This window comes from Aphelocoma coerulescens, chromosome 9, assembly GCF_041296385.1.
Source record: "Aphelocoma coerulescens isolate FSJ_1873_10779 chromosome 9, UR_Acoe_1.0, whole genome shotgun sequence".
Taxonomy (NCBI): domain Eukaryota; kingdom Metazoa; phylum Chordata; class Aves; order Passeriformes; family Corvidae; genus Aphelocoma; species Aphelocoma coerulescens.
The window spans coordinates 6115780-6127780 of record NC_091023.1 but is presented as its reverse complement, the minus strand read 5'-3'; the positions used below and the strand labels follow the sequence as shown (position 1 = coordinate 6127780).

Below are 12001 nucleotides of genomic sequence, written 5' to 3'. Positions count from 1 at the left end.
TGGATTATGCTGAGCCATGGATCTGCTCAAAAATGTGAACTACCCCTTCCCCCAGTCCTTACTTTGGGACTGTTACTATCTTTGTTTTCATTTATTAAGTCCTCATTAAGACACTGACTAAGGGCAGGTGTGGCTTCAGGTGCAGCTGCTTAAGGTGTCTCCATTCCCACTGATGGCCGCCCCAGGGCTGCTGGGAACACCAGCCCTTAAAACCAAGGGTAGGACAAAAGGGTTTGTTTCTGCGCCTGGGCTCTCCACTGTGCTGGGTGAGTACTCAGGAGGGGGTTTCCTGAAAGAGAAAGCCTTTGATCCCCGAAGGGCCAGAAGCTTAAACTCTTCCTGTCTTATGGCTTTGATCCCTGTCTATCTGGGATATAAATGGGTATCTTCCACGTGCTGATGTTAGTGGAATGAGCAGAACGAAAGGAGGAATCTGTCTGTTGTGTGGGAGTGCTTTAAGGAAGGAATGGTTCTGGGTGTTTCAGAGTTTTCTGTTGAATCTTTTGTTTTAAAAACCAACCAAACAAAAAAGAAGATAAATGAATATCGCTGTTATTTGTGGTAACTTCTGCCCTCACTTTGCAGAAGGGATATTCTGAGAAACTAGTGAGACTATTCATTAATCACTGTATGATTAACCTAAAGAGGTGTTTCCCTTTAATGCTTTCAGGGCAGCTGGCTTCAGTTCTTGCTGGAGAAAACTGCCTGAGGGGAGCTGGAGCTAGGGAGGTTAGGAGAGGCTGAAATGAGCACTTAGCATAGGTGTGTGTGTAAACTTGCAGTCCTGGGAAAGTGTGGGGTTTTAGCCAGGTGGTCATAGCAGACTGTTCCCTAGAGTTAACTGACTAGCATTTTCAATTTAAAATTCTGTGATTAAATTAATTGATGTAAGCTTTTGATTGTGGAAATTTATTTCCTCTAAGAGATTGACAAAGTAGTCATTTTAAGGTCATTTGCCTTCAATTAGAGGCAAAATAGAAGTATAAAGGTAAATTTGTGGATGGAGAAGGGAAGATGAGAGTGCAGAAACTTTAACTAGGCACTAGACCTTTTTACAAAAAAGCACTTTTGTGGATAAGTTATGTTCATTGTGAACTGTGTCCTAAAATGATTTCAGTGTATTTTGTAGGGTAAGGGTAGCAAGTACATGCATGTTTACTGTTGCCTACAGAACTAAGTCGTGTTGGTGCAGTGGACACTGGAATGTAAAGGGAGACATCTGTGTAGCTGTGGGCTGCCCCACGTGAACACTCAGGGCCGCTCTTTGGGAGGGTCAGTGGCTCTGGGCCCTCTCTAAAGAACTACATCTGAGTCTGGGCAAAGGCACTATTGGTTTAAGCACCTTGAATGAAAGACAAGGGGTGTGTTTGCAATTAAATTGGAAGACTTTTTGCAGTTGATGACTTTTAATGCTTGACACCTTTTTGTTTAGACATATGAGAGTTAATATAAACCTCATGTACCACCTACTTGCATTCCAGACTGGCTTGATTTCCAGGGTGTGAAAGGGCTCCCTTAGAAGTCATTAAGCTGAGGGACCTAAGTATGGAGACAAATATTTTTTGGTGGGGACTAATGGAGTGACTCTTATTGCAGAAGTCTGCAATAAAAATATGGGAGGTCTGGCATTTTGTGTTCCTAGAATTTGGCAGGCACTCTCCTTCCAATATTTTAACCCTTCATCGAGGTGTGGCCTCTGCAGCTTTCATGTTTAATGGATGTTCTCTAATAAGTGTCTCTGGCTGTGCTTATCAAGGCTGGTGGTCCTGAAGCACATGGTGAGGGCTAGTCTCTGAGAAGGAGCAAATTCCCTCTGCTGGGGTCTCTGAGATGGCACCCTCTGCCGGGGAGGGCCCCAGCACTGCTGCTGGGGCTGGTGGCAGCTGGTACTCCCCACCCCTCAGCATGGGTGTTCTGTTTGTCCTTCAACCACAAGGTGTGGCTTTCCTATTTTTTTCATTTTTATTCTTCCCTGGATTTCTCTTTGAGAGTGGTATAGTGTGCTGAGGGGAGGGAGGGCCAGATTAAAGGCCAGCTGACTTCAGCTGGATGTTACTTGAAGACAATTCAAATGTTTAAGTTTTCTCAAGTTCTGGCTTGACAGTAATTCCTCCTTGAGGAGCATCTCACTGTGCTTGTAGGAGCCTGGGGGCTGCCATGTTCCCCTCAGTCCCTGGGACCTTCTCAGGCCTTGGGCTTGGAGAGAGCTTCCCAGGCTGAACTCTGTGTTGGAATGCACTGAGGCTTTATTCATGTTCTGGTGTTACTACCTATATTCTGACCTAGAGGGATGGGACTTTGAAGATACTTTTTTGAACTCTGTATTTCAGACCTTTGTTTGGGGATCAGCTGGCCAAGCAGGGCGGTGAGGCTTCTCTCCCACACATCCCAGTGTAGCTCGTCTGAGTGGACTGAGGAGCCCAGCCATGCTGCTTCTTTGTAGCCCACTGTATTCCCAAACTGGCATTTCTCAGGGAAAGCGGGATATGAGGAAAGGCAGCTGTTCTGGACTAAGGGAAGGTGCAGGAGTGATCAGTGTGACTGGGGGACCAAGGGCTAGGGACTGACTGTCTTTGCCCCTGTTCCATTCCAGCCTGTTCAGCTGATAAAGCACATTGGTCTCAGGAAAGAAAGAAAGAAGGACCTGGCAAGGGGCTAGTTAATGCAAAAAGCACCAAGGACTGAGCCTGGACTATAAAACACAAGTTAGAAATGGAAAACTTCCCCAAAGCTTGTCCTGTGTACAGTTCCCCATTGCATCATTCCTTCTCTCATCTCTGGCACAGACCCCTTAGGAGCAGGGCTGTTTTCCCTGGATCTTGGGGACTTTATTTGCATTATTTGTTGGTTGAGGAGAAGTTCTAAAATAATTGAAGGGCTTTTTACTAATCAGAAGTGTTTCACAAAAGTGTTTCAATTTCCTTTTTATAAGGCTAGGAAGTTTGTAATCCAAATTAAACTGTCTGTTCCTCTGGGAAGCAGGAAGCTTGTTTCCCCAAACATGTTAATCTAAGGAAATCTATACCGAGAAAAAAATAGTTATTCTGTCAGTACCTTGTGCTCCTCTGCTATAAAATTACATTTTCAAGTGTGTGATTTAACTCATTTCCATGCAGTGCTGAAAATAGGTTCTGAAATACCCTGAGTGTCACGATCTTGGCAGGATTTACCAGGCTGTGTGGCTGTTGGTGCCAGGAGAGGGCACCAGACATCAGTGACAGCGCCTGTGTCCTGCTCTGTCACCGCAGAGGCAGCCGCCCCTCCTGGTACCTCTGCAGGGAAGGAATAAGCTTCCCTGGGACGGCGGCTTTTTGTGCCGAGTGACTCTGCCTGTCAAACACTCCAGTGTTTGTGCTTATGCAGTATGTTTTCGTTTTGGGAAATCGGGTATTTGGGAATGGGTATTTGTGTATGAAAGAATGAGCCAACTCTGAGACTTTCTAAGCAATGGAAAGAAATTGTGAGCTGAGCTCTGCCTGCTGAGGGGACCCGTGTCCTATAGAGCCCCGTGGAAATGCCAGGCTGGGACACAGCTGTGCATGAGTGTGGTGCTGTGCACCTGAATCCTCCTCCCTGGACAGAGCCAGCACCTGGGCAGGAATCCCCCGGGAGCAGAGAAAGGTGACCCAGGATGAATCCCCAGAGTCCGGCCTGGGGAGATATCCCTGCCAGTGGCAGTGCTCTCCCACCTTCCACTCCCTCCTCCATCCCGAGGCCGCCCTTTGTCTGTTGCTTTGCCCTGTTAAAGTGCATGGGAGCTTGGTGGACTTCTGCTGTAATCCAGTCAATGACTTTTTGAATAAAATATAGTATCTCTTTAGAACCCTATGAATAATTAAACTGTAATTCTGATCCTCCATTAATGGAAAATAAATGCCTACAGAGACATGTCACAGTGGAGCCTTAATTATTGTACCTAGAGAATACTTAGAGCTGACTTTTCTCCCCACCTATATAGAAACACATTAACAATATTTAGGCTGAAATACAGAATTTGACTGCCCCTAGTTTCCTCTAATTCTTTGGAATGAACTATTAGCTCCTATTATTGGCTACACTTCCATTCTTCAGAAGCATTAACTAACTGAATGTATCAGGATTTCATAACATGGTACTCATCCATTTTCTAATTTACTCTGATCCTGTGCCTTTATGGATTCTTTGACTCTCTTGACTTCACTGGGAATTGAGGATAGCCAGCTCTTGAAAGATTTGGCCTCACAGTTAATTTGCATGCTGAAATTGGCAATTATATTAAATTACAAAAAAGGCTGTCTTGGTGAGACCTGTAAAAGTTCCTGCACTATGAACAGGGCTTTGAATCAGCTGCAGGACTGAGATCTGATTTTGGGAGCTGATGTAAAAACATGTAAAAATACATTTATGTAGACACTCTTAGTCAGAGCTTTCAAATTGTAAAACTGATTGCCAACTGCCAAAATTTCCTTTTGGACATGTTTTTCTATTTCTAAATATTTAGTTTGAAATCCTGTTCTAATCATTACCCTCTTCATGACTTTGGGTGCAACCTGTGTCTTAGCTGCTTATTTTGCTTCCTGCATAGCCCCTTCCAGACAGGTGTCACAGAGGAGGTCTGAGTATTCCAGAACCTTCCAGAAACTGGTTAGTCATTCCCTTGGGGATGGAAAAGGTAATTGACTGCCTGAATAAAACTTCCACCATATTAAACCAAGTCTAGGGAGCAGCTCAGCAGAAGCTGATGAAGGGTGGCTTGAAAATATACTTTTCCTCTCTCTGTTCTTGAGCAGGTGTGGAAATGTGAGTACAGATGCTGGGGGAAACCCTCTTTGAGCACCTGAAGCTGGGCTGAGACCAGCCCCTGACTGGGCAGGAGCCTCCTGTGCCTGCAAACCTTCACTCTCATGTCCTTTAGAGTAAGACTGTCTTTTGCAGTATTTTTGACCCTTTCAAGTAGGGGCACAGTATCTATTAATGCATTTCTGTAAAGGTTTTTGTACCAGAAGGATTATTTTGATAGTCTTTGCTTTTGTCCAGATTAGGTGACGGAGTTTCAAGTTGTCGGATAATTATTCCCAAAACTAGGAGTATGTATCAGGCTTAATTCTTATTCTTGAAAGCATCAAGCAACTGAAAGGAAAATTCCACCCCACAAACTCTATTTCTGCAAGCTTGGGAGCCAAAAGCAATGATACCATTGCCCCAACCGTTGCTGTGAGCATCCTTTTCAGTCTAAAACAGAGGACTGTGCACTTGCCCTCCCATCCTGATACATTAAAGCTGTCTCTGTTTTCTGTCCTTAAACTTAACAGGTACTCCCTGACAGCTTCCCTGTCTTGTCCCCTCCCCAGCCTCTTCTGTGGTCTGGAATTTGTGCAGCAGCTTCAGCTAGCAAAGGCTGAGCAACAGCACTTGCCATGAGTCTTCTTGCGTGGAACTAATATAATATTCCTGGCCACAAGTTGTATGAAATACTGCCCAGCACCTGCAGAAGGGAATTAAGTTACCCCTCCTGAATTGTGGTTCTTCAATTAATCTTTACACTGGGCACATACATCAATAGCACATAGTTCATACAGGGTGACAGCAATGCTAAGAAATGATAAGAAAATTAGGACTGAAGCTGGACTGAATTTTTATAAAGAGGCATAAAGCCAGGCATGAATATTTACTTGTTTTCTTTTGTTTTGTACCTGACCTTGGCCCAGGTTTTGAAAGTCTCCATGAGACCTGAGATTGTCTTGTCAAACCCAAACCTCAGCTTTTGCTGAAGAGTTTGAGAAGGACTTTTGTTCCCTGTCACCTGTCTCAATTTTCTGAAACAACTCCTGGTTTCTTTCATAATATTTTCCTGGCTTTTGTTAGCCACAAGATCCTGAAGGCATCAAATGCTAATTCTGTTTCTGGCTCCAGTCTTCATCTTCAGTGGTTGCAGGGCTAAAGTATTGCAGGAGGTGCAAATGTGTGGTACTGCAGGTTCTGGGGGTCTTGGCTGAGTGTAAAACCAGTGTTAGGGAAGAACTGTGGCATTTAGTGTTGGTAGATACAAGACTGAAAAGGATGTCTGTGTTTAGCAAAGGCTTTGCACTCCCTGCTTAGAGTGCCAAAATTAAGAATCTTTGATTCACCTGGCTGTTTTCCTTACTGCAGGTGTTGGGCAAGAGCCCCTTCTATCCACTAAGGGTAAGGATGACAACTGGTGATGCTATTGCAAAGGGGACAGTCACCCCTGGGGTGACACCCTGAGGTATCCTGAAAGAAGCAGCCTCGCTCGTAAGTGTAAGGGCTCTCCTCGATTTTGCTGCCTAGCCCACGAGCTGCTGAAGGACTGGTGCACAGCTTTAGCTGGGTCTGCTGTGCTGAGTAAGCTTTATGTTGACTTTTGGACAAGTTTTAACCTGAAATACTCCAGGTGATTGCCTTATGCAAACTGCCACTTCAGGGTGATAATGGGAATATGCTGAGGAGCTGGGAGGAAGGTAATTGGCGGAGTGCCTTCCCTGTGTGTGTTTCCAGATTATCCAGGATCACCTCTATTGCTGTTTTAGAGGGCACAGGCTTAGGAGGAGTTCATTACTTAGCCTTCCTGCACCAGCAAAGCCTGGTGTTATGAGGAGAGAGCTCGGCAGTTCCTTGCAGGTTAACAGCCAAGCACAAGGGGCAAGGGCAGCGCTTGTTCTTACAGGTACCAAATCAAAATAGATGCAACCTGAACTGCAAGGACTGGTGTTCCAGTCCCAGTGCAGCTGGCTGCAGCCTTAGCATGAAATCATGTTGTGCCTTCTGCATGTTAGTTTTTGAAGAATGTGTAACTCATTGGGGTTTGTCTATCCTTTTAAATAAACTTTCTGTGCTTTCAGGGTTTGTGGCAGAATTCATTCCTCATTGACTTCATGAAAGCCTCATTGTTAAAATGGCCATATGTTGTCTGATTATCCAGACTACCTATGTAACTCCCACATGTTTTCTTCCAGCCTGGTTGCTTATTACTCTTCCCTCTGCTGGGTAATAATGCCATCTTAATGCCCATATTAATCTTTTTTCCTCTGCAAGTGTCACTGTTCCTATTCTCACTTTTTTTCATGTGAAGTGCCCCATTAAGTCCTTCCTTTCCCCATCAAAATCCTTTCTCAAACACTTGGTTTTTTTGCCAGTAATGCTGAATCCATGTTACCTCTTTATGCACAGGTGCAGGTGTGAGGGCATGGGTGTCAAACCATGACAGTGTCATTGAGAAGCACGAGAACTGCCTCTCTTGCTCTTGGCTGTCCACAGCAGGGCTGTTCCTAGGGCTGCATTCCCACTAGAGGCTTCCTCAGTGTGCCTGCTTCATATCCAGCAAAAGCTCTATTCCCTTGTCTGATGTGCTGTGGCACTGCTGCTGTGCTCTCCAGAACAGAAACAGCCCTGGGAGAGGAGAGAGGGTCACTGATTTCAGTGGCTGGGTCACTGGGGTGCAGGTGGTGCAAAGCAACTGCAGAGCAAGAGCACTTGTATTGCATGGTTTGGTGTCAAAGTCTCTTGTTTTGACACCAGGAGATTGTCAAAACCTCCAGTTTCAAACAGTGAGGAAAAGGTGGGGAATGGCTGCTGAAAGAGAAATGTGCAAAGCTGGTGGTTTATATATCTCATGATGCTTCATGGGCACCTGAGAATGTTCTCTTTGTTGCAAGCTCCTCAGGGGAAGCTGTGACTGAGCTAAATCAGCATCCCCGAAGGCTGTCCTGGTTGACCAATGCCCGGGATTTGCCTTGTCTGCACATGATTGCCACTGACCCAGTGCTGCTGTGTGCCAGGAGGGCTCTTCCCCGTCTCTTAGTGCAGGGTGAGTTACTGGGGAGCCACAGCCCAGGAACAGCTGCCTGAAGGCCAGGGTCTTGGTGAGGGGCAGCTGGGGCTATTTTCAGATAAATATTGTTTGCACTGTCACTTTTGTCCTTGAGAGCCTGACTGAGAAGCCAATTTTTCTGCAGTTGGTTGAAAATCACATAGCATCAAACAAATAAATGTTCTGGCTGTGCTTATTGCTATCCTGAGGGGAGGAAAGTCAATTAGGCAGCACTAAAATAAATGTGGAATACTTTGACCAATCTGGCATGAAACAAGAGCTACCCAAGGTATGTCTGAGTGTGCCTCATGAGTGATGTTAGAACACGTAGCACTGGAGGCATTGGCATTCGAGGTGGGGATGGACAGGCTAACACTGAAGTCTGTGCTCATCCAAAGGCAGATTCCAGGTCCAGCGCAGGGCAGGCTGCTTTGCCAGTCCAGCTCAGAAGGCAGGCCTGCAGCATGCATGCAGGCTGTCTGCAGGCTTGCTGTAAGAGTATTTTAAGTATGTTGCCCTTGGTTTTAGTTTCATGGATAATTTTAGAAAGCATATGCCTAGGTCTCTAATTTCCAAATTACTGCTGCTGTTCCATGTGTCAGATGGTATCTGTTCTTTTGTGACAAAATTTTCTCATCATCACCAGTGACACTCAATACTTTTGCTCCAATGTTGCTACTTTTAGTTCCTGGGAAAGCTGCAGAGCTTACTATGCTGACTGATGTGCCCATGGGAAGGCAGGAGGCAGTGGGAGCAGAGGCACTTTGGTGTCACCTTTTTGTCACTTTTTTGCCTGTTTTGTTATTTGTTTAATATCTGTACTTCAGCACAGGATACTTAAGGTGTGGTGGAAACATCAAAAGTGTTGAATTTAAACTTTAAAGTTTGCAAGTGTATTTTTAGATGTGTGGTGGACCAATGCAACCTGACGTATTGGTGTCCTTTAGTTGCTCACAATCTGTGTGCAGATGTTAATTTGAGTTCATCTGTCTCCCTTTCAGCCCCGCTCGCATCTTAGTGCTGACACCACCTCTGTTTCCATAGCAACTGGAACATCTGTGTGTGTGTGTGTACAGCCCAGCTGCACCCAGGTGACATTTTGGGCCCCTGGGATGCCCTGTCAGGCAGCAGTGGGCCTGCTGGGAAGCACTGCTTCCACTTGTTTGTGCTGCAGGGGTTTAAAGAAGATTATATGCACAGTCAGGGATGGAGCTGCACCTTCAGGTAAAGTGGTCTGTTGCCCCTTCTTCTAAACCTCATCAGACTGTAAGTACAGTGGACTAAAACTTTCCAGTTTGCATATCTACATCAAGCCAGATGTTTTTGGGAAGCTTCAGCAACAATGGCACCTGTATTTATATACTGTTCATTTTATAAACCTTTCTTTATAAAGGTTTAAGACTACTGGGCTGCAGACTAAGTTTTCCAGTACAGAATGCTTTGGTTTAATGGCATGGCCTCTGCTTCTGTGGGGAAGGACAATCCAAACCCGACCAAGGGAGAGGTCTTAACATGCTTTCCAGTCTTGCAGACTGAAATGATTTGGTTTGGTAGCTGCCTCCCAGTTCATCCTGACAATGCCTGAGCTTGGCTCCTAGGGTGTGTAGCCATTTCCCCAGAAATGTGCTTTTCCACATCCTTTTCTGTGGCCATGTGATACCCAGGAACTAGAGGATGACTGTGGCTGGTCTGCAAAAAAGGTAAAAGCTAAATGGAGAGATGGTAATAGAAAACTAGGAGTGAAGAGTCTCAAAAGTTGGATATGGAAGAGTAGTTAACTTTAAAACAGTTGTGAAACCACACAAAACCAGGTGAAGTGGTGAGATCTCAGAAGAGCAGGCAGTGTGTGCTGTGGTGGGATAAAGGTTGCCTCGTGAACCTTTGCTGCCCCTTGGGTGTAGGATTAGGGGATGCCATTTCCAGCAGAGTGCTCACCCCTTCCCTGGCTGTGTCCAGGGAGTGACTGGTCCTTCTGCTCCCTGAGCCTCTGAGTGGGCATGAGGTAAGGGGAGTTCAGGGGAAGCTGAGAACTGCAGGGAGAAGAGGTAAGTTATATGTAAGGGGGGTTTGAGCTTTGCCTTTCAAATGTGCTTATCTGTGCCCACCCTGGGAGGGAGTCAGTGCCATCTGCTATTTTTATGTCCATTACTTTTCAGTCAGTTTTGCTCAGTGCCCGGAGTCCTGGACTTCCCCTTAAGCCGGTTTTGACTACGTATTGTTCTGTGTCAAGAACCAAATACCATGTCAAGAGTTCTGAAAGCTGCTGTTAGCTGGCTGAGATGAAGGTCTGGAGTGCATTATCTTAGGTGCAGAGTCTGTTTTGTATACACAGTAAAAGCACCTCATCTCCCTGTTTTATTGTGAAAATAATTTGTTTGAAGTGCTTGGATGCAAGAGCTGAGCACTGGAAGAAGCCATAAAGAAAAACTATTTCTTTAGTGCATGCTCTGAGCAGTGTGCAGTAAAGAGGAGCATAAGGGTAAGTACCGGTCACAGGAGATGAAATGTTATATTGCCCTTTTTTGTGTCTTGAATAAGATGGGGAACTTCTGGAGAAAAATAAGATGTGATCACATAATTAGACTGTATCATCATACAGGCTTTTCCAGAAGCAACACAAAAGCTCAGCAGATCTCTGAACTATTGAACACCTGGCTTTGCAACCTTGCTAAAGTGTTTTTAATATAGATAGGTATGGTATAACACCTCAGACTGAAATAGCTCTAGTTGCTAGGATTGACCTTTTCATTACTTGTTCAGCATCCCAGCACTAGTTAAATGTGTTACTTCTATAAAAAGATTAAAATAGAGTGAAGAAGCAATTTCCAGAAGGATTTTAAGTGCTTGCTGATAGGGACTTCAGTGCTTCTGAAAAATAGTTTTCTCCTTTTTGCAAATACCATGATGTGATGTTTTCATGTTATAGACTGATTAGGGCAGTTAATTGCACTCATTTAAGAACCTGATGTAAGCCCACACTCATACAAAAGTTTGCTGGAAACTTCTTTTGTTTAATGTCTTGTGGTCAGATATGTGAAAAAAGCTGCGGAATGTGGGGTGTCCCAGCATGGGCTGTGTTGTTCAGCTGTGCTGATTAGAAGAGGGTTTATGGATGTTTTGTTGCTGAGCACTCTCCCTGTGTACCAGTTATGGATGCTGTAGGAATTTTCTGAGATGGAGTAGAAGGAAGGGGTGGGCTGAGTTGAGAAAACAGGGTCACAGGAAGGTCTGTATTGTATGTACAATACGTAGCAATGGGTCCCTTCCTGGGGAAGAAAAGACTCAGTTGATGACTGCATCTCTAGCAACAGTCCTAAGGGAAGAAAATGTTGGATTCATTGGGTCCTTCCTTGAGCAGTCACTATGGTTTGGGGTTGTGAAAACCCTAAACCTTCTTTCAATCTTGAAAGAAGATTGTTGCAAGGTGAAGTTTCCACCTTTGTTTTTTGAAGTGTATTGAGAGTCACCTTAAAAAATGTCCAGTGCCTACATATGTGTAGTATGATCCTCCTCGTTACAGGGAAAAGCTCTCTTTTAGTAGTTTTTCAAAGAAATAAGGTGAACTGGCAATGTTTTAGTTGCAGGAAGCTCATTATTTTCACTGTTTTCCCTTGTTCCCTTTGAAATTGTGTTGCAGTCTAGTGCAGGTCTCATTCTCATATTGTGCCCACCATTTTCAGAGACCCCCACTTTTCCCATACTTTTATATTTCCCTGCTGTTCTTGAGCCAGCATCTGCATCCTGTAATGCCCAGGAATGGGATGAGTCATATCACCTACTCTTTGGTGCTCAATGACACCATCCCTCAGGGTTGTTCCCGGTTTGCTGTGTTCTCCAAGTTCTCCAAACTGCCACTGTGTTACCTTGAAATAATTCTGACTGTAAATGAGGTTACACTGGTGTAGGTCAGGGTTAATTTTGGGAAAGGCTGGAATGCAAAATCATGACATGCAGACAGGTCTGGTGGTGCTTGTGTAGTCATACAGTGCTTTATACCTGCAAGAGCTGTACTGGGCAGAGGGGGCAGGGGTGCCAGCCCAGCTCTTCTCCCCCCTCCTGATGGAGGGCAAAGGAGATTCCAGCCTCTTACAGGCTCCCCAGGGCAGTGGTGGAGTCACCATGCCTAGAAGTATTCAAAAGGTGTGCAGATGTGGTGCTTGGGGACGGGGTTTAGTCCGTGGCTTAGGCTTGGCA

At 45.1% G+C, this 12001-nt stretch overlaps 1 protein-coding gene across 2 annotated transcripts in view; it reads left to right on the top strand.

Moving 5' to 3' along the window:
• Positions 1-186: 186 nt before the first annotated feature.
• LOC138114469 (glypican-5-like) overlaps positions 187-12001 on the top strand; it is a 391856-nt gene continuing 380041 nt past the window's right edge. Inside the window, exon 1 of one of the 2 annotated variants that reach the window (XM_069023921.1) lies at positions 187-266. Coding sequence is in view for 1 of the 2 variants with exons in the window: in XM_069023914.1 (XP_068880015.1) it covers positions 8920-9031 (112 nt within the window). In the remaining variant the exon portion in view is untranslated. Of the gene's footprint in view, positions 267-8909; positions 9032-12001 lie in introns of those variants that run through there. The other variant, XM_069023914.1, reaches the window with a different exon arrangement.